At 35.7% G+C, this 26,812-nt stretch overlaps 1 protein-coding gene across 4 annotated transcripts in view; it reads right to left on the reverse strand.

The window, feature by feature from the left end:
- CWF19L2 (CWF19 like cell cycle control factor 2) overlaps positions 1-26,812 on the reverse strand; it is a 167,352-nt gene that overhangs the window by 50,482 nt on the left and 90,058 nt on the right. For all 4 annotated transcript variants that reach the window (XM_074216603.1, XM_074216602.1, XM_074216600.1 and 1 more), the window contains 2 exons: positions 17,884-18,096; positions 16,007-16,123 (listed from right to left, as the gene is read on the reverse strand). In XM_074216603.1, the coding sequence (XP_074072704.1) occupies positions 16,007-16,123; positions 17,884-18,096 (330 nt within the window). The remainder of the gene's footprint in view (positions 1-16,006; positions 16,124-17,883; positions 18,097-26,812) is intronic.

A 26,812-nucleotide genomic window follows, 5' to 3' on the forward strand; every position in this document is an offset into this window, starting at 1 on the left:
AAAAAAACAACTGTGTTGCTATCTCTTCTATTTTATTTTTTCCTTAAGGATATGATGTGTCTCTCTCAACACATTCAATTTAGATCAAAGTATAACATGGAAACAATGTAAAGTTTATCAGACTGCCTTCTGTGGGGGATGGGGGAGCAAGATTGGGGGGTAAATTGGGAAATAAATGAATGAATGAATAACTAAATAAATGAGTGAGTGAATAAATGAGTAAATAAATACATGGAGAATACAAACTCCCCAACCTAGCCTTCCATAACTACTATCTATTATTCCCCAAATTCATACCATCCTCTTCTCTCTATACCTTTGCGTGGTCTGCCCCCTGAGTTTAGAATTTGTTCCCTCCACATCTGCTTCTTAGAATCCTTTGCTTCCTTCAAGATTCTGGTCAAATACTACCTCCTACACAAAGCTCTGCTCTATGCTATAGTCATCAGCTTTCTCTCCTTCCTCAATTTACCTTGTTTTTTATTGTCGTTATTGGACATATTAATTAATGATAAATATCATCTTCACTGAGTCTCATACAGATTCTGTGAGATAAGCAAGGACACTATTATTATCCTTGTAGTAGAAATGAGAAAGCATAGTTAAAGAGATTAAGTGATTGGGTCACTCTAGGAAGTGGCAGGGATAAGAATAAAATATTTTTCAAATTTCTACAATAACTGTCTGTGTGTGTGTGTGTGTATGTATAAGTATGAAAAGAATGTTGGATTTGGAGTCAGAGAACCTGGATTTAAATCTTGGCTCACCAATTTCACAGCTTTGTAAGCAGAGGCAGGCACTTAACTTCTCTGGGTCCAAATTCCTCTTCTGTCAAATGTGGAGGTTGGACAAGATTGCTTCAAAAGTTCCTTTTATAAATCTATAGAACTATTACTAGGTCCTCTGACACATTAGTGCTTCCAAGATCATTTATCTCACCATCACCCTAACTCCTGCCAAGATCCTCCAGGAAAGCTTGAAAGTCATTCTATGAAACAATTCTTTCACACTAAATCATATCTGCCTTAATTACTTACTGGCACTAGCATTCACTATTAACAAAAAAAAACCCACCAAATTTTCATATCAAAACCATTTGTACACATTCTTTTACTTGCCTGACTGTTGGTCCCTTAAAAAAAAATTTCAGTCCTTTAATTCTGACAATGGAAAACCTCAAATAGTTTCAAAAAGAGACTAAAATCCATAAAGTCCAGCCAAAATTCCCTTTCTATTGCTACTTTATAATCTCAATATCAGCATGTAGAAATGATTAGTAAAAAGTCTCTTTTCAAGTGTTACAATTCTCACATTTTCAATAGAGGGGTGTGTAAGTCTCCTGTTCAGTTGTCAAGCATTTAGATAACAAAAATTTTCTCTCCTTTTGATTTTTTCAGTCATTATGTGGCCTTGAAATTACTCAGCAGTAATTTTACTCATGCTGTGTCTTTCAGTCTCTTAGAATCAGAACAAAAATAAGCCCTTGGTCAAAAAGGTAGTGTTATAAAGGAGAAAGTCAAAAGTTTAAAAGCAGTAAGAAAATTAATTTTAAAAATCATCCTAGGAGGAAATGAGATAAAGCAACAATTAAATCTATCTTCGAATAACTTTAACTTAACTTTTTTTTTCTTTTTTAACTTCCTATTCTTTAGTTAGCATCCATACTTTTCTTTCAGTGAACAGAATTATAGAGCAAAAAATGTCAAGGTCTTTCAACTCATTCTCATTACACTGGTTAAAATATCTAAACCATTCCAGAGGGATAACTATATTTATAATCTCCAATGAAGATCTATACTAAACAGTGAGCTATACAAAAGTCTACAGATCTTCAAATTTTATGTCAAATCTAATTTGCTTGCTTTGCTTTCTGTCTTTTCTAATGTTTTAATGTCAATTTCTCTTCTCAGGCACTTAATAAAGATATTTGTCTATTGATGCTAATCCATTTCTCCTAGATAAGATTAGCATCCTTGTATTCACTTTCTGAAATCAGTTTAAAAAGGACATTAAGAAGGTCAGAAGAAGAACAACCAGTATAGTAATGTGCCTTGAGACTGTCATATGGAGGGATCAGTTTAAGGAATTAGATATAAATAGCTTTGAGAGTTTCCTGGAGGCTTACAATAAGGAAGAGAATATAGTCTTCTGTTGTTTAGTCCCAGTAGCAATAGGTGAAAAGTTAGATGTTTACTTAGGCTAAATATTGAGAGGAGACCCCAACAGCATTCCTGACAATGAGTTATAGGCTACTGGGAATGTTGGTGGGTTCCATCTCATTGGAGATATGAAATAAGTAGCTGAAAGCTCTTAACAATTGTTAAGACCATGGAGATGTCCAGAATTGAGTTCCAAGTTAAAAAAAAAGTTAATATTAAAAATTCTGAATGTTCAGAACTTAGAAAAATTTTCTCTCTTTAGGCAATTTTTATCTTTCTTATTGCTGCAGGAGACAGGAAATAACTTGTATAGTACTTTAAAGGCCATGTCCTTTGGGACAGGAAAAGACTGGTGCATGTCTTAGTCACTCATTAAGGGCCAGTATAGTATTGGAGAGTATTTGGAGCCAGGTGCTAAACCACTCCCCAAATGCCATCTTTGTCCAACCCACCATGGAAATCCATTTAATAAGAATTCTAGAAGAGAAGCCCTCTTTTCTCTTCTTCCCCACCCCCCTTGAAGGATGGCTACTTTCTCTTTCTAAGCTAGAACCAAGTGCTCCCAGGCTCTATTCTTTTATGGCTATTTTTACTTTCTGCCTTACCTTTAGGCAGTCTCACCTAAAACTTTGTCTTCAAGCTGCTTACAAGCAGCTTGCTATCTCTGCACAAAAAAATATTTTATTATGTGAACTTTGAGAAATAAAAAACGGGGGGTGGGGGTGGCTAGGTGGCACCAGCCCTGGAGTCAGGAGTACCTGAGTATTTACTTAGCTGTGTGGCCTTGGGCAAGCCTCTTAACCTCATTTGCCTTGCAAAAAAAAAAAAAAAAAAAACAACTCAAACCGCCCTAGTTGTGAACTGCGTTCTTTCATTAAATGAAGAACTCTGGGATTGTTATTGAAGGTTTTGGGTAATTTTTCATTTTGATGAGATTTTGCCTGGTTTTTGGTTTCGAGATGAATGGGGTGTTAGAGTTTATTTCTAAATCTAAGGGAGGTATCTTGATTGGTAACATTGCCCGGTGGTTAGATCTCTGGCGGTTTTTTATTTGTTTCTTCAATAAAAATGGAAAAGAATATTTGCCTGGCATCTTGTGTCTACTCTATGTTGTATGTCATTTGTTTAGTGTCTTTTTTTGTTGAATGGTTTTTGTGTGTATTTATTGCTAACCAATTGTAGAAAATATGGGACAAACTAAATCTAAGATCAGAGATGCAGGAAACAGAATTGCTTTTTATATAACCAAAAATTACAACTCTAATGATCACATATTTTGCCAAAAGTGGCAAAAATTAAATAGTGACAATCCTTAGTTGAGCTGGCCTAAGTGAGGATCATCTGATAGGACTAAGGTTAATTATCTTAAGACAATATTGAGATTAAAAACTAGTAAAACATCTAAAAGAGAATGGGAATGCTTCTATAACTGGTTTGGTGAAACCTTAGAAAGAAAAAGTCGGAAAAGGCTTCATTCCAAGCTAGAGGGAAAGGGGCTTTTTCAAAATCTCCATCCCCTAGTAATACATAAGATGCAAAAAGCATCCCATCTGGGTCTACTTCTGATTCTCCGCCCCTCACCCTCTAAAGCCATGAGAGCCAGCAATAAGCATTGCCTCTCCCTCTACTCCAAAAATTCCAATCTCTCAACCCGCTTTTGTTTCAGTTCCACCTCCATATTCTATGACCTTTCTCCTTCCTCAAGATTACATTCCTCTGTATCCTGCCCTACCAAATCTTAATGAACCCTCTATTTCTTTGTCCTTGCCCCCTCCTGCAATACTTGGTCTGACTGCACCCTCTCCCTTTTCATCCTCTCCTGGCTTTTCCATTTCTCCTTCCTTTCCTTACTTGCCTACTCCTCCATTTTGTTTCTTCTATTTCCTCTCATTTCTCTCCCCCACTTCCTCACCTATCCCAATTCCTCATTCAAAACCTTCCCCTTGTCCTCCAGTTTCTTCTCCCACTGTAACCTCTTCCTCTGCAGGAATCTCTTCCCCTTCATAGCCTGTTTCAGGTCTTCCTTCCTAACTCTCCTGTAACTTTACCCCTGTATGATCCAAATTTTTTTTCTACTTTAACTTCTGTTTCTTCTTCTCTCTGTTCCCCAGTTCCTTTTTCCTGCACTTCTATCTAATCTCTCTCTTAAGGTCCTATTTAGTCTTCTATTCAATTTCAGCCCATTCACTCATCCTGCCTCCTACCTTTCCTTCTCATTTTAGCCCCTCTATTCTCCACTGTATACCACAGTACCTCCTCTTCCTACGTTTCTGTTACTCCTTTACTCTACAATCTTATTGCCCTGGGATCTCAGATATTTGCTAGTTAACTGTAGCTCTAGTAGGTAAAGGGGAAACAAAGAATTGGTTTAAAAAGGCAGATATCAGGGGCAGCTAGGTGGCGTAGTGGATAAGGCACCAGCTCTGGAGTCAGGAGTACCTGGGTTCAAATCAGGTCTCAGACATTTAATAATTACCTAGCTGTGTGGCCTTGGGCAAGCCACTGAACCCCATTTGCCTTGCAAAAATAAACTAATAAATAAATGAATGGATGAATGAATGAATAAATAAATAAATAAATAAATAAATAAATAAATAAATAAATAAAAATAAAAAGGCAGATATCAAGGCTACTTTGAAGAGTTCCAAAATACAAATTGGGTGGCATGTACAGACTAGGAAAGGCATTATGTAGAAGCCAGAGCTACAAGGGATGCCGTAATGAAGCAATTCCCCCTGGCATTTCCCCAACCAGTGTACTTTTCAAAAATTAAAACTGTTGTTCAGAAGGAACATGAAACAATGTTTCAATTTTTTGATGGCCTGGCAGAGGCTTTTAATGCAAATTCTGGCCTGAAGCATGATAAGGAGGACAGACTCCCATTTCACTCCTAGCTGGCAAGATAAACATCCTCAATTAATTGTCAAATTGGCTCAGAAACTGAATCAAAATTTAATGCAGCGAAGAGAAAAAAGATCACCAAGAAAAGAGACAATTAAGGGCAAAACAAGATTAGATTCTGACTATGCAGCTCAAGCAATTGATAACCCCCATGCAAGGCCCCCCTGTAGCTAGGAAGGAGTATGAGGATCAGGCAGCTAGGTTTTGCCATAATTGTAAAAAGCCTAGTCATCAGAACAAACAGTGTGGATTCCTTCTCAAAGATTTAGAAAATAGTAAATATCAGACATTAAAAAGTCATTCCCCACAGTCTTTCCAAGTTTTCAAAACTCCTCTTTCTGCTTCTCTTGGACAGAACCAAGCTCAACTATTATCCTGCCTCCCTCTCTACACTTGTGGTATCCAATCCTCCCTCTACTACACTGTGGCTAACCTATGTAATGGCTTTTTTCCACACCGGTTCTTTCCAACAGTAAATATATTTTTGTTTTCAAATGGGAAGGTCAACAATCTGCATGGACAGACTTATTTTTAAAATTTGCTTTGAAATGTCATGAGGCTCAACTCAATTGCTTGGAAGTGGAATGTTCTCTGGATTTTTATCTCTGGTTTGCTGGAGATTTTTCATCTTTGGGGGTATTTGTTTTTGTTCACTGGGGAGGGTGCTGAATATTTATTCTTAGATAAGCATAAACAAGTTGCCTGGCACCCCCTTGTCTTTGTCTGTGTGTTGTTTAGAGGACCCTCTAGTGTGACAGCAAGGTGCAGTTAGGTGGGGTTTTCCCTTCAGTTCTAGGGTCTCTCTGGTTCCAAATGCTTTGATTCTATTTATATGTTTTATATGTGTTTGCTTTAAATTACAGGCAGAGGAAAACTCTCAGCAGTCCCTGCATGATTGGGGCCGCTATTGCATCTCTGTGTTCTTATTGGCCAATCTTCCTTCCATTCTCCCTTTTCAAAAATGGATCTTTGCCTTTTCCAAAAACTTAAGATTTGATGCCATTGGACAGATTTTCCTGAAAATCATGTTGTTTTGGGGGGAGAAGGGGAGGGTTCTATTATTTTCTATTGTTTCTTTTCTGGTCTGTTTAACTAGTAGGGTTTTATTTATTGATTTGACAAATTATACACACGCAAGGGACTTAAAGAAATTGAAACTGTCCCTAAAATTATTTTTGACTGGTCTTAATTAGCATGTTAAAAGAAAAAACTAATAATGATAATTTAGATTAAAGGTCTCTCCACCAGCAGCTCTTCTTTAGTCTCTTCTGACCTGGAGAGCTAAGAAGAGATCATTGGACCTTCTGGGGGATTTGGGAGGGCTAGGCTAAGAGCCCCTAAAATCTCACAGCACAGGATGCCAGTGTACAATCTTTGATGTACCCAAAAAATATTGATTTCAGAATAAGGAATGGAAATAGAAAATCTTATTCTAATACTGCTTCTTAGTTAGAGACTGCAGAAAGGAAAGTTTTTGTTTTGTTTTTTTAAAGAGATAACAATAGAAGAGAGGAATATCTGTAACTTGTCTATCTATCTAGATACATAGTTAGATAGATAGATGTTAAGGACCTAGAAGTCCAGATTTTGGGTTAATTTAATCCAAAATTTAGTTCTTAAGGAAAAAGGTAATAGAATTATATAAATGTGCTAGAATAAATAGAAATGGATTAAAGCTATATGATCACCTTTTTAATGAGATGACCATACATGGATTGATTTTTCTGTATATTATTAAGTTTATACATTATTTAAATTGAAAAAAATTTTAGTTGGAAAATACATAATTTGAATTTATGATATTGTGATATTCATAAATGTTCTAATATTATGAAATATTGTTCAATAATTGGGAGTTTAAAATTGTGCTATTAACAAATGGAATGAAGAAAAACTAAATTTCTTATGTATTATTATTATTATTGCTTCTTATAATCATATTTTTGACAGTTGACCCTTGAATTTCATAAAATTGTTAAGTACAAAGAAAATGTTTTAATCGTAAAGAAAAAGGATTTTCAGAACCATCAAGTCATAAATTTTTATCAAGAATTTTTCTGTAAGGAAGCTGATGGGCATTTAACAATTTTAGTCACCTGATTTTAGTAATTTTAATGAACTGTCAATGAAATGTGTTAATTAAGTGATATCACTCTTCAAAGCCAATGTTTGAAAGAATTTTAAGGTTTTTTGTAAGAGTAATTTAACTAGATATATTTCTCCACGTCTTAAACCGACAGACCCTTCCTTTTGTACACACTGTAGAGTTCAAGGAAGGTGGTACTTAGAAGTTCTGTGGTAATTGGGATTTATTGCCTGTGAAGAATTTATGGGATTAAATTATAATACCTAAAAGTAAATTTTTATACTAATTTAGGTTTGATAAATTCCATTTTTTTTTGTTTTAAGACTGAATAAGAGAGATATACATCACTTTGCAAGTTCATAATTAATATATTGTCCTTTTTAACTTCAGGAATGTTTATTGCTTTTTTTTAAAGAGAAGACTCAGAAAAAGAATTTTGTAAAAAGTTTTATTCTTATATATTTTGTATATGGTCTACTAAATTTTCGAAGCTGTAACCTAATTTATTATGAATGTGATATTTGTTTATAGCTGTCATAGAAATGTTTCCATATTTTATTCTATATTCACAAATAGTTTACTGTTTGTGAAACAATCAGCTGTTGAGTTACTATTAAGAGCATTTAAAGTTTGCAAGTTAATAAGTTCTTGCTACGTTCTGAAATTAGCATGTATGAAATTGAGTTCCTGAAAGTACTTTGATGACTAAGATAATGACATCTGTAATCATATTATATGATATGGAAGGGATAGATAACCCACGGTCACATATGGAATGTTTAAAAGAACCTCCCCTCATATCCTCTGAGGAAACGTAAAAAGGTAAAAAAGGTCCTTTTTCTCTCTTTTGGCTGGAGGTGGTTATGTGCCTCTTTGATATAAGATTTAGTGTGATTGTCAGTATAATTTTGTTACAGTGGTTTTATGTTTAAAATATGGTGGCAGATACTCTGTAATAATCAAACATATTATGAATGTCCTCAACACACACACACACACACACACACACTCTCTCTCTCTCTCTCTCTCTCTCTCTCTATATATATATATATATATATATAGTTAGCAGTTGTGTTTATTGTACTTTAAAATTTTTTTAACTATTCATTTTTCTTTATTTATTTCTCCAATTTTCCTGCTATGTATATTGAATGTTACATTGTTAATTCACAACATTTGTGTGCTTTTATATATGCAAATATAGAAGCATATTAATGGAAAATTTTAAAGAACTATGTGTTATATGTTTCAGAACTTTTGGTGTAAAATCTCCTGTGCAACATGATAACATTTTGTGATTATTTTCCTGTAATATTTATTGTTACCACTAAGAGAACATAATCAAAATAGGCATTATTTCTGATCTTTTAGTTTATGAAATTTAGAGTTGAATTTCTGTCTGATTATAGAAAACTGCTATAAAAATGTCATGGGACTGAAATTGGCTTCCTATTTTAAGTCTGAAATCCAGGTATCAAAGGAAACAGTTGTAGGTCATAGTCCTAGAAGGCAGAAGAAAAAAATTGTTGAAATTTACAGTTAAAAAAGGTTTGTTTGGGGTAAGAGAGCAGAAGTGGCTTTTCAGTCTAATCTGAGGCTGGACTTTTTCCTGACTCAGTTTCCCACAAATGTGACATTCAGAAAAACTGTCTCTCAAATGGAAGAATGAGAGTCTGGCTTGAGGCATCTGAGGCACCTCCATCTGGAAAAAAACATCTAAAATACAGAAGGAACAATTGTCTTTTTTTTTATGTCTCTGATTTTTACGGTAAACTGCTATGATCATGTCAGACAATAGTAAAATCTAGTATAAAAATTTTAAGTAATTTTGGCCTACATTTATCTAAAAGTAGTCAGCTAAATTAATGTGTAGTTTGGCATAACTGTTATGAAAGTTTATTTTAAGTGGAAAGGTATCCTCCAAATGGGGGAATAACACAAATAATGATAATAATCTCTGTGTATAACTGAGTTTTCTGTGAATACCAAATTAAAATGTAAATCAAGATCTAAGGGATTTTAGAATTTCATTTTCTAGTAAGAAGTTTCAAAAGAAAAAAAGGAAAAAATCTCTGCAAGCAACCTGCATTGAAGAAATCTCTGAAGCTACAAACTGCATCAAGTGCTATACAGAAGAAATTGGACTTGACTCTTTCCTTGCTGCTGTGTGCTTTTATTTATCCATCTATCTATACACACACACACAAACGCACGCACACACACACACACATAATATATATATATATATATATATATATATATGCACACATATACACACACAATCAAGACTGCCCCTTTTTTGAATCTATAGGGGTTTTTTTAATTTGTGATACTGTTATTGATCTTACTTGACCATGGTTCTCAGAGAATCTAAATACCACTGATAAATGACTTCCCAATATACTTATTATCTTTGTAAATTTTTATATGATTGATCTTAAAGGGGGAAATGTCTAATATGATATTCTTTAATATGGTATTAATATTTCTTGATCTATATGTTTCTGATCAGAAGGTAGTCTCATATCCTTTAACTAAGGGTTATCAAATGTCTACAAAGTTGACTACACTTGTGTCAATACTATCTGGTTATCTCAATGTTAGTACCTGATCAACAAACTTTAGAATAAGAGACATCCTGGATGAGCAGAGAGAAAATCCTATTGTTATTTGTAAACATTTACTCTTCAGCATAAGTGGAATTCTTGTCAATAGAAATTTAATTAAATGTTATAAGATTTGAGAGAAGAATATTGTAAAACCATGTCATCTATGTGAAATCTCATTGGTTGACTGCCAAAAGTTTTATTATTCTTTGTTCAATTTGTATAAAATGATCCCAAAATGTTATCAATGTTGCCATTTGTAGGTTTTGGTAAGATCCTACAGAATTAAACTTCATTTATAAAACTGTTGATTCATTTTAGCCGAAGGAAAATTATGGTTAACACTACTTCAGGGTAAATCCAGTCTTTCTTTTCATAACTGCATCTCAATTGCTTGGCACAAAACTGGACAAATATTAAACACTTAAATAAAAAAGTCTCTCCATACAGCCATATTCAATTTAACAATTATTCTCTTTCACACTGTTGTCCAGTCCACTTTCTGTTATTAACTGTCTTATTTCCTGTCACAATGAGAGTCCACTATCCTTAACCCCAAACCTAAAATATTCTTTCACAGCCTCAATATCACAGAATTCCTCCCCTTTCAAGATACAACGCCAGAACCACATATTTGTAAATCCTCACCTAAGGTTCTCAGCTGCTATTGCCCTTCTCTACCCCTACCCCCATGCACCTGTACTTAACTACTTGGAGTATATTTGAATTTATTTTGAAAATTTTATGCTGTATGTAACATATATACTTGTCAACTCTCCATTTAGAATCTTTTTCTTTTCTTTTTTTAAAATTTTAGAAAGAAGAAAATGGGGTTGTGACTTGCCCAAGGTCACACAACTGCCTAGGCAATTATTAAATGTCTGAGGCCAAATTTGAACTTAGAACCTCCTGACTCCAGGGCTGGTGCTCTATCCACTGCCTAACCTAGCTGCCCCAGAATCTGTTTCTTAAAGATGAGAGAATGGTTCTTTTGTTTTTTTGATAATGCAGTATACCTTCCATAATAATGCCTAGCACTTTAATGAATGCCTACTGACTGTTCTATAAACTACATCTTATATTTTTTCCAAAGGATTAAAATTTCTTGAGAACAGAGACTAGTTTACCTTTTTACATTTCTCTATACTACCTTTGGACTTATGTATACTAGATTTGGGTACAAATCCTAACTAAGACAGTTGTTAGTGGTAACCTCTCCTAGGCCTCAGTTTTTTTTAATTGGTAAAATGAGGGGACTAGTATCAACGACCTCTAAGGTCTCTTCTAAATCAAAATCTATGATCTAATTTTTTTTTTAAGATAGCTTTTCATCTACTGCATTTTTGAACAATGACAGCAAATGTTTGGGCTTTACGGACTATCATAAGATTTTCTATATCTTGTATCTTGTCTGTAAATATGGGACTCAGAATTGTACTCAGAACACATAGCAAGGCTAAAACTCCAAATGTGGTCATTTTTCATTTAAAAATTTTATAATGGGGGGGGCAGAGCCAAGATGGTGACAGGAGAGGATTATCTCTTAGGTGCTCTCTCTCTTAGAACTTATAAACTAAGGACTCTAATTAAATTTTTGAGAGACAGAATCTACAGAGGAATCCAGTGAGGAAGTTCTCCAACCCAAGGTAACCTGGAAAAGAGCGGAAAGGCTCTGTTCTCCACAGGGTTGGAGGGGTAACACACCAGAGCAAAGGAGGCAGCCCCAAGGTGTGGGAAGCCGTGGCAGGGGCAGTTTCCTGACCTACCATCAGGGAGCACTGGGCACAACTTGGGGGATCAGCAGGGGACCTCTGCTAGAGCGTGTGAAGCCCAGCCCTCAGGGCACTCAGGCGAGCAGCATGGCCTCTGTAGCCCAGATCAAGAAACAGGAAGCAGGAGCCCCCAGGGCATGAGTGCTGAGCCTAGGATGGGGAGTGGAGAGAGACTGCCAAGCTCTGTCCTCTGTCCCTGGAACAGGACTCTGGGGCTCTGAACACATTCAGATCCTGATGGCAGTCTAGGCCTCCCATAGAACAGCAGGGGCCCCCCACCTCAGCCCCGTGGCAGAGGGGTGAACTTGTGGTCATTCACAGACCAGGAGGGAAGGCAGAGCCTCACACATGGAGATCCTGGGGGGGGGGTCCCCACTAATACTCAAAAGCTCAGGAAGCACACCAAAACCAGGCACAGGCTGGAGAAATGAGTAAGCTGAGAAAAAAAGAGGAACACCATTGAGAAATACTTTGCCTATGATCACAAGAAGGATTAAAACACTCAATCTGAAGATGAGGAAGTCCAAGCTCCTGCATCTAAAGACTCGAAGAAAAACAGAAATTAGGCTCAGACTATGACAGGGCTCACAAAAGACTTTGAAAATCAAGTGAGGAAGATAGGAAAAAAAATTAGGAAAAGAAATGAGAGAGAGAGAGAGAGAGAGAGAGAGAGATATGCAGGAAAGACATGAAAATGAAGTCAGCAATTTAGTCAAGGAGATCCAAAAAAATGATGAAAAAAATAACATTAAAAACCAGCATAGGTCAAATGGATAAAACAGTTCAAAAAGTTATTGAGGAGAAGAATGCTTTAAAAAGCAGAATTGGCCAGATGGAAAAAGAGATAAGAAAGCTCTCTGAGGAAAATAAATCCTTCAGATGTAGAATGGAACTGAGGGAGGCTGCTGATTTTACGAGAAATCAGGACACAATACTTCAAAGCCAAAAGAATGAAAAATTAGAAGAAAATGTGAAACATCTCATTGAAAAAACAACTGATATGGAAAACAGATTTAGGAAAGATAATCTAAAAATTATTGGAGTACCTGAAAGTCATGATCAGGAAAAGAGCCTTGACATTATTTTCAAAGAATTGCTACAGGAAAATTGCCCTGATATCCTAGAAGCTAAGGGGAAAATAGAAATGGAGAGAATCCACCGATCTCCCTGAGAAAGAGATCCAAAAAAACAACCCCCAGGAATATTATAGCCAAGTTCCAGAACTCCCAAGTCAAAGAGAAAAATATTACCAGCAGCCAGAAGGACACAATTTCAATATTGTGGAATTGCAATCAGGATCACACAGGACTTAACAGCAACTACATTAAAAGCTCGTAGGGCTTGGAATATAATATTCCAGAAGACAAAAGAACTCAGAATGCAACTGAGAATCAACTACCCAGCAAAACTGAACGTCCTCTTCCAGGGGAAAAAGATGAACTTTCAATGAACCAGGGGAATTTCAAATATTCCTGCTGGAATGGCCAGAGCTGAACAGAAGGTTTGATCTTCAAATACAGGACTCGGGTAAAGCATAGGAAGTGAAGGAGAAGGGGAAAATATGAGGGACTTAATGATGATGAACTACATGTATTCCTGCATAGAAAAATGATACTGATAATACTAATATGAACTTTCTCATTTAATAAAGCAGGTAGAAGGAGCTTTTATAGATGAAGCACAGGAGAAAGCTGCATTTAAAGATATAATGTGGTATAAAAATAGAGTCAATGGCTAAAAGGGGAATGTAATGAGAGAAAGAAAAAGGAGAGGTGTAATAGGCTAAGATATTTCATATAAGATTTTTTTTATTACAATGAGCTACTGCAATGATATGGAAGGGGGAAAGGCAAGGGGGAATCAGGGAATCTTTGCTCTCATCAGAAGTGGCTAGGAGAGGAAACAGCATATATACTCAATGGGGCACAGATATCTGGAGTAAGGAGAGAGAGAGAAGGGGGACATGGGAAGTGGGGAGATGTAAGTGATGGAAGAGTGGATGGACCGTGGGGGGTGGGGGTGGGGGAGTGGTCAGATACAGCACATTTTCTTTTTTACTTCTTGCACAGGCCTGGGATTGGATGGCCTGTCTGGGACCATAGGGCTGGGTGGATGCTGGGCCTAAGGGGTGGTATGTGAGTTCGGGGCCTCTTGGCCCCAAGGCTGGGGAAATCTGTCTGCTGTGCCACTCAGCTACCCCACAGCAGAGACAGAGTGAAAGGAGAGAGAAAATATAGTATATGGTAGTGGAGAAGTACGAATGGAGGGAGTTGCAATCAGCAATGGCAACGTTGGAAAAATATGGAAGTAGCTTTTGTTATGGACTCATCATAAAGAATGTGATCCACCCGTGACAGAGCTGAAACACATTTATTATTATTATTATTATTATTATTATTATTATTATTATTATTAGGGGTTGCAGAGAAAATGGGGCTGGGTGGCTTGCCTGGGACCATACAGCCAGGTAATCGTTGAATTGTTGGGTGTCTGAGGCCGGATTTGGACCCGGGTGCTCTGTCCACCACCCAGCCACCCCTATTACTACTACTACTACTAACTACTACTACTACTACTACTACTACTACTACTACTACTACTACTACTACTACTATTTTATTTTATTTTGGGTCTCTTTTTGTTTTGTTTTTGCAGAGCAATGGGGTTGGGGTGGCTTGCCTGGGGTCACACAGTTGGGTGATTATTGAGCGTCTGGGGGCGGATTTGGGCTCGGGTAGTCCTGGCTCCAGGGCTGGTGCTTGGTTCACTGTGCCACCTGGCCACACCTACTATTATTATTTTTTTAATTTTAATTTTAATTTTTTTCTCTCTCCTTTACTGTATCACTCATGTAGGTCTATATTTTTTGGGAGGGAGGGGGTATTATATTTACTCTTAAACAAGAATATTTTAGAAATGTATAAAAAAAATCATTTGTACAAAATAAGAGTAAACAAAGAAATTTTTTAAAAAGAGAAATTTTATAATAGAATTAATGGCTATAAATTCCCTTCTGGATTAAACTATTAATACTTGAATATGATTCTATTGATTTTCTTCTAAAAAGTTAACACAGAACAGCATGCCTCTATTAATATTAGTTTGTTTAGTGTTTAACACTGGGGAAAAAAAACACTTCATTTCTGGGTCTCAGTCTCCTCATCTATCAAATGAGGGAGTTGATTAGATCATTTCCTGTCTAGTCTAAATCCTTTAGTATTAACACCTGACATACAGATAGTGTTTAAATTTGACAAATGCTGTACATTATCTCATTTAGAACTTTATAACAAATCTGTAAATCAGGTAATGTTATTATTTGAGATTGAAAAAAGATTAAATTTTTAAGAGGTTAAATGATGTGATCATATAATTAGCAAATGGTGGGAATGGAATTTCAACTCAAGTCTCTCCTATGCTTAGCCCTCCTTACAACACACTGAACAGGAGTTAATATTGGATCAGGGCAAAAATTGTTACATGCTAAAAATATATGTAAGCTGTAAATTCACAAAAAAATTATTCTGATAAATGATCATCTAATCTCCTTTTCTGAACTGATTTTACAATTTTGTAAAGAGTTACACAGGGATAGAACCCACAAAAAAAAAGTGAAACAAGTTTACAACTTAAGATAACATGGAGGAACTTTAGTAAAGGTCTGTCTCATGTGAGTAAAAGAGGGGTGCAGCCCAGTGTAGGTGGGAAATGTGGGAAAGCTGGAAAGTCAGTGGGAGGTTCTTAGCCACAATGTAAGCCAGGTCTGGCAGTGCAGCAGATCAGCAGTGAGCTCCCAACCCCGGCTCCGAAGACAGACTATAAGCCCCAAGAGTGCTGCTACAACAGTCGGAAATGGGTTGGGTTACCCTAACACAGGGAACAAATCATTAGCACTTGAAACACCACAGGCATTGCCATTGACAATCAGTGTATTCCCCTGGCCCTAACATAAAAAACTTCAAAGTGTGCCCTCTTTGCCCCAGGAGCAGAGCTCAACTATCAAGAGGACTGACTTCAGAAAAGTCTGGAAAGACTTGCAATGAACTGATGCTAAGTGAAGGAGAACATTGTACAGATTAACAGCAACTCTGTGAGATGATCAACTCTGATGAAAGCAATTTCTCTTAACAGTTTAGTGATCAAGAACAATCCTGAGAGACCTGTTTTAAGGAAAAAGCCATCCACATCTACAGAAGATACTATGGATTCTGAAGGCAGAGCAAAGCATATCATATTCACTTTTTAAAACTTCTTTTATTTTTTCCTTTAGTTCAAATTCTTCTTTCACAGCATGACTAATATGGAAATAATGTAAAAATGAGTGAGCATGTATAATCAATATCAAATTGTTTGTTATCCTGGAGAGTGTGGCAGGAAGGAAGGATCTTTGTATGTAATTGGAATAAAAAAAAAGAAAGAAGAGAGAAAAAAAAGAGAGAGTCATGTAGTAGCTATAGTTATAACTAGGACTTGGAAACTAACCTGTATTTCCTCCCAAATGTCTTCATCCAATACAGTAGCTGCTGTATGGTGCTGCAATGGGACAATCAGGCAATGTCCTTCAGTAAGTGACTGACAATTGGGCAAGCATAAGTAAACCTAAAAAGAGAAAACAATTAAATTATAAAAATTAAATGCTACAAAATTTATTTTGATTTTTTAAATTAACTTCTTCAATTCCCTTACCCAAATTGCCACTGGTGCACCACTTTCCAATTATAGTGTATCTACTTTGTTTCTAGTTGTTTGCTACCATACAAAGTTTTCCAAGGACTTCTCTGATGTATACTGGATCTATCTTTTTTTTACCTCTTTGAAGTATATGCTAATGAGAGATACCTGGGTTAAAGTATATGGAAATTTTAGTTATTTTTTAAGCACAATTCTAAATGCTTATCATCAAATGGTGAAGTACTGGATTCAATTGAGGGGAAAATGCCAAACTGATCTTCATATAAATCAAATATTAATATCTATTGTCTTAAAGTAGGCTAACAATGCAGTAAGTTAATGCTATTATTCCTCACTGAAATGATTCTCTACCAAATTTTACACAGCACCTGCTCCAAACCTCTCCTCAAGCCTCCCACAGCACTCCCCGGAGACAATTCACTCTGAACTCCTTCTTCTACATTGCTCTTCATCTCAAAACTCCTTGATGTCATCCTCCATTTTCTTCTCCTTTATACTAGCCTCTAAGGAAAAGATGGTCTGTATGCTCCACATGGTTAATTCCTCTACTTATACAAATGATTCCATTCCTTCTTCTAATTTTTTCTTGATAGATTGTCATTATAATCATCTCCTCCTCCATCCCATCTATGTAATGTTCATGTAGTGCTCACGCACACATACTCTCACTCTCTCTATCTCTCACATCTCCCTTCAATCACTCCCAATTTATTCTCATTCCTTAAAAATCCCTTACTTGAGACTATCAAACAAAACTGTACTCATTATCCCTATTTCCTCTCTATACTTCTCAGCAGCTTATAATCTACCCTTCAATCTCACTCAATTGAAATTCCTCATTTCTAAATTACCAAAGATCTACTTGCCAAATGCAATTTTTTATTTCCTCGTGGTCTCTTCTGAAGCATTTGACAATACTAATCACCTTTTTTTGTATGGTTTTTGCTCTATGATTTTGTGATACTGTTCTCTCAATTCTCCTGTAATTTGTCTATTTCTTCTTGGTTTCCTTTTCTGGATCATAATTCATACCTACCCCTTAATAGTGTACCTCAAACTCTGCCCTAGGACCTCTCTTGTTACCCTCTTTTGATGGCCCCTTCAGCTCACATGGATCCGCTAGGTGGTACAGCAGATAAGAGTGCCAGGTCCAGAGTCAGGGAAGATTCATCTTTCAGTGTTCAAATCTGGCCAAGACAATTACTAGCTTTGTAACCCTGGCAAAGCCATTTAACCCAACTAAATGCTTGTCTCAGTTTCCTCATCTATAAAATGAGATGAGGAAGGAGTTGGGAAACCACTGCAGTATCTCTGCCAAGAAAACTCCAAATGGGGTCACAAAGAGTCAGACATGACTTAAATAACTGAACAACAAAAGCTCACATGGGTCAGTTACCATAACAGCAAATAAAATCCAAATACCTGTAATCTATATATAGCATTAGCTTTGCTCCTAAATTCTAGTTATATATAACCAAATGCCTAGTTGACATTTCAAAGATACCTGGTAAGCATCTCAAAGACATCATTTTTATCAAAAAAAAAAAACTCAGTACCTTCAAAATCCACATTTCTTCCTAACTTCTCTATATCTGTTGAAGAAATATAATAATATAAAAACTATTAAAGTTTTTTTCCCTGATTCATCAAGTTTTCTGTTTTCATACCTTAACACCTATTGCAACAATAAGGTGTTTGGAAAGCTGAGAACTATCAAAACAATACGGACAATTCTCCATTTGTGCAGCAAGCTTCTGATGCTCTGATATTGCTTTTTTCTTCCGGTTCTCCTCATCACCACCAAAATATTCCTTCTTGGCTGCTTTTGAAACAAACATGTCATCCAAACTGTAATAGTCTTTATCAGTTTTTTCGGTAAGCTGAAAACACACAGAAAATTGTGTTAAAAATGTAGTCATGTTTCAACTTTTATTGTATTCTAACACAGAGGACTTGCAGCTGAAATACAGGGAAAACACATGAAAGCATTCAAAAAGAAAATGTTGGCAAAAAGAAAATATTGGAAATTAACTATAAATATGTAAGAGCTCAGATCATAGGGAACTGCAAACTATTCACAAGATATCACACATACAAAAAAGAATACAATTACACAATGAAATAAATTTTTCTTAATTTGTATAAGATATTCCCTATGTCAGCATTTCAAATTTTCATTTTAAAACTGAAAACAAGTCTTTTCCCCAAACTGGAATAGACATATACTCCCTGTGTGCATATATATTTAAAAACTCAACACATTCCCTGGTCTATGAATAGATAAAACAAAAATTATAAAATTCTCTTTTTTCTTCAAAATTAGATGTATGAGATATGGAGTAGAAGTGATGGGGTGGGGGGAAGAGACAGAAAAGATTTCCTAGGCTAGTTTACATTTGGTCTTGCCTTAAAAGTTAACTAGCTGCCTAATCATTTTTCAAAGTTTGATCTCTATTTTCATAATACTATAAAAAATTGTTTTCTAGAGTTCCAAGATGATATAAACATGATTGAATTGTCAGACTATTTTTGCTTTGACACTATTTGGTTGGAAAACAATCAGTAGTCATATTAAGCCAACCATTTACAAAAACGGGAAAGGAAAAGCAGGTCATAATCCTTTTATGAGACAAATATGGTCCTAATACTTAAATCAGGGAAGGACAAAACACAGTAGAAAAACCATAGACACAATATCCAAAACCATACAATTATCTAAATACATGCAGAAAAAGATTAAGAAAGGACAACATTCATTTATATTCAAAATCCTACAAACTATACGCAGAGAGACACCTTTTTCAATATCTTAAAAAGCATCTGACAAAAACCAAATGCAAACATCATTTGCAAAGGAAATACATTAGAAATTTTTTCAATAAATATGAGAGTAAAACTATACTATTATCCATACTTTTATCTGATTATGACTCAGGAAATGCTAAAAACAGCAATACAACAAAAGATGGAGATTAAAGGCACAACAACAAATAAAGAAGGGATAAAACTATTCCCACTTCCTGATGGATAGATGGCATAATTGGAAAATCCTAGGGAATCAGCAAAGGTACTGAGACCAGGATACAAAATAAACCCTCAAAAATCAAGTGCATGAACAAAACAAAATTCAAGAAGTAATAATAGAGAAGAAAATAATATGCCAAAGAACTACAAAATGCGTAAAGTATTTGGAAAACAATAATAACAGTTAACATTTATATGGTCCTTACATGTTCCAGGCAAAATGGTAAAAGCATTTTACAATTATTATTTCATTTGATCCTTATAATAAATTCAATCACATTTATGTCATCTTGAAACTCTAGAAAATACAGTAATATTTTTTATAGTATTACAGAAATGGAGATAGAACTTTGAAAAATGATTAGTCAGTTCACTTTTAGGTTAGACCAAATGCCATACCAATATAATATGAAATTATAAAGTTATCAACATTAGTTTATACTTTTAATGAAAATATAATTTAATTATCAAAGGATTACTTACTAACAGTAACAAAATTCATCTGGAAAAACAATATCTAGAATATCAAAGGAAATGATAACAAGAGGTAGTAATTAAGGAAGAAGAGCAGTTCTTCCAGACTCAAACTATATTTTAAAGCAGCAATCATTGAACATCATCTGGTAGAGGTTAAAAAAAGGTAAAGCAGATCAATGAAAAGACTAGACAAGGCAGAATTACTAGCAACGGAATTCAATGACCCAAAGTTGAATAAATCAGGAAATACAAATTACCTAGGAAAGAACTATCTACTTGATTTGTTTTAAAAACTGCTGGAGAAAATGGAAAGCAATCCTTCAAAAATTAGATTTAGACCAACAACACCTTGCTCCAAAAAAATTCTAAATTTATCCTTAATATTAAAGTTCATACCATAAAAAAATAAATTCCAAAGAAAAAGTAGATTATATATCTATCACAGTTATGGATAAGAGATGCATTTTTTATCCAAAGAAGAGGTAGAGGCAATTACAAAAGATAAGTAAATACTTTTGTTTAAATAAATCAGAAAAGTATCTGCAGACAAAATTAATGCACCTAGAACAATAAAGGAAGAAAATCTTTGCATCAAGCTTCTTTAATAAGACATATAAAGAATTAACAAATGTAATACTAAGTCCCTGATACATCATGAAAGGAAATGAATAAACAGTTCTCAAAAGTATTGCAAAATGTTCACAATCACATGAAAGAAAACTCCAAATCACAAACAGTAAGAAAAATACAAATCAAAACAACTCTGTGGCTTCAATGCATATTCTGCCCATCAAAAGAGATGACCAAAAAATAGCAATAGGCAATGGGTTGTAGCACTGGTGCACTATTGATGGAGCTGTGAACTAGTGTAAACATTTAGAAAGGAATTTAGAAATATACAAATTAAAGTGAGTAAAATGTTCATATCTTAGAAAAGGAGATTTCATTACTGGGGTTTATGCCCCAAGGAAGTAAATAAGAAGAAAGCCCCCATACACAATACGTATTTATAGTAACACTTTTTTTTTAAGGTTTTCTTTTGCAAGGCAAATGGGGTTAAGAGGCTTGCCCAAGGCCACACAGCTAGGTAATTATTAAGTGTCTGAGACCAGATTTGAACCCAGGTACTCCTGACTCCAGGGCTGGTGCTTTATCCACTACACCACCTAGCTGCCCCTTTTATTTATTTATTTTTTTAGTTTTTTTTATATAGTAACACTTTTTGTGATGAAAAAAATTACAAATAAATTAGGTGTCTACAGATTGGAGAATGACAAAACTGTGTAATGTAATGCAATATTACTTGCTATAGGAAATGATGTATAGGATGCCTAAAGAGAAGGATGAAGAGTTATGCATGAACTAATGCAGAGTGGATTAAGCAGAGCCAAGAAAAAAATATATATAATGATGATAACAATTTAACTACTTCACATAGCCCCCAAAAAATCAAATTTTATATTGCAAGATTATAAAGAACAAATATGACTCAAAAGAAAATATTAGGTTGTTTCTAATCTTACCCCTTTGTAGAGGTGAGATGTCTGCCTGTCCATTGTACATGGTTCTGTTTGTTTGTTTTATAATTTTTTCAATATAGTGATTACTTGTGCTGATCATTTTCTCACTTTTTTTCAAATTTTTTTTGGAGAGTCTTAAAAATACTATTTGTATTTTAAGACTGTTGCATTGGAGAGTGAAAACAATACAATGTAAAAACAAAATTTATCCAAAAAAAGAAAAAGAAAATATCAGCATATAGTTTTTTTATTGCTGTTGGGTCATTTTTCAGTCACATTGGACTCTTCATGACCCCATTTATGGTTTTTCTTGGCAAAGTCTGGAATGGTTTACCTTTTTCTTCTCTAGCTCATTTTTCAGATGAGGAAACTGAGACAAATGTGGTTAAATGACTTGCCCAGAGTCACATACACTACTGTGTCTTATGTTAGATTTAACTCAGAAAAGAGAATTCTTTCTGCCATCAGGCTCTGCATTCTATCTACTGTACCATCGTAGCTGCATTGCCTCACCATAATCACATGCCAAAAATAACAAATTTCTAAAATGCATTTGAAGGGTGAAGAGTTAAAGTGAGATCTTCCCTATCAGCTGTCATAGTCTAAGGAGAAGGAACTTCCTAAGCACAATGAACCGAAGCGTATTTTTCAAAGTATGTTCTGGAGCAGGGAGCGCTGGGGAACAATTCCTCATAAACATGTTTTAGGGCCCATACCTGGGGACTTGGTCCAACCCTGGAAGTTTACCTAAAGACATCTGAAGAATGCAAGGATTGTATGCAGGATCTGAAGGTGTTTTACTGAAACTTGAAGATCATTGAGTTCGGTGATGAAGCCTTTGGATGACTGAGTTCAGGCTTGTAAATCATTTGGACATGTACTACTTTTGTATAAGCAAAACACTATAAAGATCTTACTTGGGAAAGGGGCTTTTTTGGAAGTCTCCCTTTTTCAGAGAGGATGCTCTGCAGAAGGTACTTTCCCAACCCAGACACTGAAAGCTGTTATTTAAGGGATGTCCCCAGTCTGATATTCAAAACCTCCTCAGATTGCTTATGTATTCTTTCCTTTTATCTATTTTGGTGTTTTCCCACATATACACTATATAAATTATAAATATATAATAACCATGTATCTTTTAGGTAATAAGAATATTATCTCTTGGATATTAAAACCTCATTTAAATTAAATCTCATTTAAAGACTTAAGAAAGAATGAGCAAGTCCTCATTGTGGGGATAGATCTGAACCGATCAAATACAAACTTGCAGTCATAACCTTTCTATTTCAACATTCAAGCCATTTAGCATCCATTTATCTGTATAACTTATTTTAATTCTTAGAACAATAGTTTCATCTTTCCAATTCCATAATATAAGACTAACTTGTTTGATATCATCTTAAAAACTGGGGAAAATCTACAATTACTTTAAAAAAAAGTGCAAATAAATGTGACAAGGAAATGCTAGGCAGAGAGGGCAAACAGTTAATTTGAACTTTTCTATGCTAACTTTCTGCCTACAAAATTTGTATAACTCAAAGGAATGTTGTGTTAATGTTTGTCCTTAATTTTTGAAGAAGACCACAACATCAGGAGGTGATGTCATCACAAGCAAGTGAATTGGATTTGAGTGAGGGGGTGCCATGCTAAATCTCTAATCTCACTTTCTCCTCCAGAGCTATCTGGGTCCAGTGGCCAGCTATGAATCAGGATGACTGGAGATGGCCCTGGATATGAGGCAATCAGGGTTAAGTGACTTGTCCAAGGTCACACATCTAGTAAGTGGCAAGTGATTGAGGCTACATCTCTGGAAAAGCTTGTTGTTTTGTGCTTCCCTGTACCACCCTTGAATTGACAGAAACTATCTCACTATCCTGTATCTATCTGGTCAGAAATTGAAGGTCCTGGTCCTAGAAGTGAGACTAAGGTATAATAAAAGGCTGCCCATGTCAGGAAACTGAATCGTTTCCATTTAAAATATCCTAGGAAGACTCTGAAGATCACTTGGCAGAAGAAGATACCAGACACTGAAATCCTTTCTCAAGCTAAGCTGCCTAGCATTCCAACATTACTACAGAGAATGCAACTATGATGGTCTGGTCACATTGTTCGAATGCCAGAAGTACGCTTGCCAAAAAGACTATTCTATTGAGAATTCATACAAGGAAAACACTAACAAGGGAGTCAGAAGAAGAGATACTGGAACATCCTAAAGGTCTCTCTTTAAGAATTTCTTTCTTTCTTGGGGGCAACTAGGTGGTACAGTAGATAGAGAAACTGCACTGGAGTCAGGAGGAACTGAGTTCAAATATGGCATCAGATACTTAATAATTGCCTAGTTGTGTGACCCTGGACAAGTCACTTAGTCCCACTTAACCCATTTTAAATAAATAAAATTTTTTATAAGAATTTCTTTCTTTTATGGTTTTTGCAAAGCAATGGGGTTAAAGTGACTGGCCCAAGGTCACTCAGGCAATTATTAAGTGTCTGAGACTGGATTTGAACTCAGATCCTCCTGACTCCAGGCTTGGTACTCTATCCACTGCACCACCTAGCCACCCCCCCTTAAGAATTTTAGAATTGATTGCACAGCATGAGAGACACTGGCATAGGACCAACCAAAATGGCATGCCCTCATCAATGAGGGTGCTGCACTCTATGAGAAAGGCAGAATTGAAGCAATTCAAAAGAAATGTGACATATGTTAAGTTTAAAGTACCCCAGGTGTTCACATGGACTATTTGTGCCTGACCTGTGGTAGAGCATTCCAAAGGTATCGATCTGATCAATCGCTGTAATTTGTCTCAAACGTAGTGATGTCTTTTGATCTTGCCTCAGGAATAGCAAAGAGACCCTGCTGCTTCTCATTCGGTGGCTCGGAAGGCTTGCTCCTGGTCTGCTGGCTTCGGGTTACATTGCTGAGGCCTGTGCTAGACTGTGCTCCTATTTCACCCAGGTGCAGCAGAGTTTACCAGCTGACCTTCCAAATTGTCCATGGCAATCCCTGGACTAAGAGGTCTGGAAACGACCACTGCTGCCACTGACCCAGTTACCTAGGTTCCTGTTCCTGAATGGCTGGAGCCAATTCACTCTGGAGTCACCCAGGCTGCACTCCTCTTTCTCCTTTATGCAGCAAACCCTTCTAACTGATCTCACTTGTCTTGGGATTGGAAAATTGTTTCACTCAGTCTTTTTGGTGGACTCTATCACTCTAGAATTTGTTTGGAGTCATTATTTAAAGGTATTTGGAGTGATTTGGGGGATAGCTAAGGTATCTGAATATCTTTAATCTGCCAGCTTGGTTCTGCCTCCCATGTACTTTAAATTCTAACCAAATAGCCTCTCCTTCACTTATTGCTGGCAGAAGATACATATCTTTGTACTTCAGACAAGAGCTTGAGGTATAAGTACAAATCCAACCACCCACCCCAACCCACATACCACCCTCTCCTTCTAGAAATACTCTTCTTTCAAGGATGAATTCAGGTGTCAACTTTCATTCATCTAGTTGAAAAGTTTTTTTCTATCTTGAATTTCTCAACTGATGATCAATAAAAAGTTGGCTTGAAATCTTTTGTCTGCAATTCCAACATCTAGCACAGTGCCTGACACATAGTATATATGCCTTCCATGCTGCAAGTTTCCCCATTAGAGTTTCAATATATTGAAGACTGGCAAAAGAAATTAAATGGGGAATTTGGGGGGGGGGTTGTTAAAAACTGCAGATGATAAGCAAAAACCAACACAGAGTCTAAGAGTAAATATTTAATCCATATTTTACAAAAAGGTATTGTAAACACTCCACAAAAGAAAAAAATAATCACACTTCTCTGTTACAAAGGGAGGGCCAAAAAATTATACTTGGATTTTCCAGACTGTGAAGGCAATACAATTCTAATCCCTGAGATATGTGTGTGTATACACACACACACACACACACACACACACACACACACACATATACTTAATAAACATAAACTGACTGATAAAAACAATGAGGTAAAGCCTGTGGCTTATTTATATTTTTTTCGTTTTCTCAAACACCTGACATTTTAAATAATTAAATATTTGATTAAATCTTTTGGTCAGGATAATGCCATGTAGGCCAAGTCATGCCACATGACTTTCCCTCCATGACTTTAGTAGAAGAAATACTAAACCAAGAAAATGTTATGAAAAAATATTTGTTTCTGTACTGGCCATGTGTTTGCTGCAGGTGTCTAATTTCCATTCTAATGTTATCAAGATAAACTGCTCCCATTGAGTGACATCTGGAAACTATACACCGAAGGTTATCCCACCAAAAGGGTTAGTGAGATGTAAATAACTCAAATCCTTCCCCAAACTCACCCCAAAGGCTATCTCACCAAAAACTGATGGATGGATTGACTGTAATATTGCAATGTATAATTTGTTTTTCTCAGTGTGACTATGATACCATTCGGCCCCTGATGAAAAATTACTAATATGATCATGTTTTGACTTGTTCTACCCCAAAAGACCACATCCTTATTTTTCCACCAGTTGCCTATTCCTTGAACCCCAGAAACCAAATTCCTTATTGTAGCAACTTCTGTATAAATGCTTTACTGAGAACAAAAATCTTAATATATAAGTTCTCCCTTCCCTCCCCACCTTTACCCTTAATGGCTACTGTTAGCATTCTATTGCAAGGCATCTTGCAAGTATACTTAATTTCTCTCTTTCTCTCCCGCCCTCTCCCTCTCTCTATACTTTGAGAGTTACATATCACTGAGTTGTAAAGCCACTGAGATAATAGGAATCACCTTAACTCCTTCCCCATATCCCTTTCCCAACGCATACACACACACACACACACACACACACACACACACACACACACGCAAACAAACACACCATATGCTGCTCCTTTATATAAACCCTGCCTTTACCCTTAATGGCTACTGTTATCAGTCTAGTTACCAAGCATCTGCAAGTATATCTTAATTTCTCTCTTTCTCTCCCTCTCCCTCCCCCCCCCTTTAATAGTTACAGTAATATGTAATCAACTTTGTCCCTAAATCTCTGAATCGAGTCAATGTGTGAAATTCTTTACTGGCTTTTCAAATAATATGGGACTTTCTCTTTCCTTCAACAAGACTTCATTTCACTTACATGTTTTCTTACCTAACTTTATTTAACAATGTGAAACACAATATACTTTGGAGATATTCTGTGGAAATAATTACTTTTCTGGAACAGTGCAAAAATCTTACAGAAAAGAATTCATCTCTTTAAATAGCCTTTAATTAAGGGGGAAAATATAAATTTAAAAATTTTTACATATATATATATACATACACACACACACACACACACACACATATACTTCTCATGATTTCAGGACCTATCTTTCTATGTATAATTAGTAATTGATCACAAGAATTGATCTTGAATGGCACTAAAAACTCTCATAAAAAACTTTACATTTCTGGTTTTTACTGAAAAAATCCCTCCTACATCAGTCTTACAATAAAACAGGAAGCTTTGCAGCAGTAAAGATCTTCCAGGCATTTCATGAAATCTCCCTCCAAAACAATAAATGAAACTAAAA

Source organism: Macrotis lagotis, chromosome 1 (assembly GCF_037893015.1).
Source record: "Macrotis lagotis isolate mMagLag1 chromosome 1, bilby.v1.9.chrom.fasta, whole genome shotgun sequence".
NCBI classification, from domain to species: domain Eukaryota; kingdom Metazoa; phylum Chordata; class Mammalia; order Peramelemorphia; family Peramelidae; genus Macrotis; species Macrotis lagotis.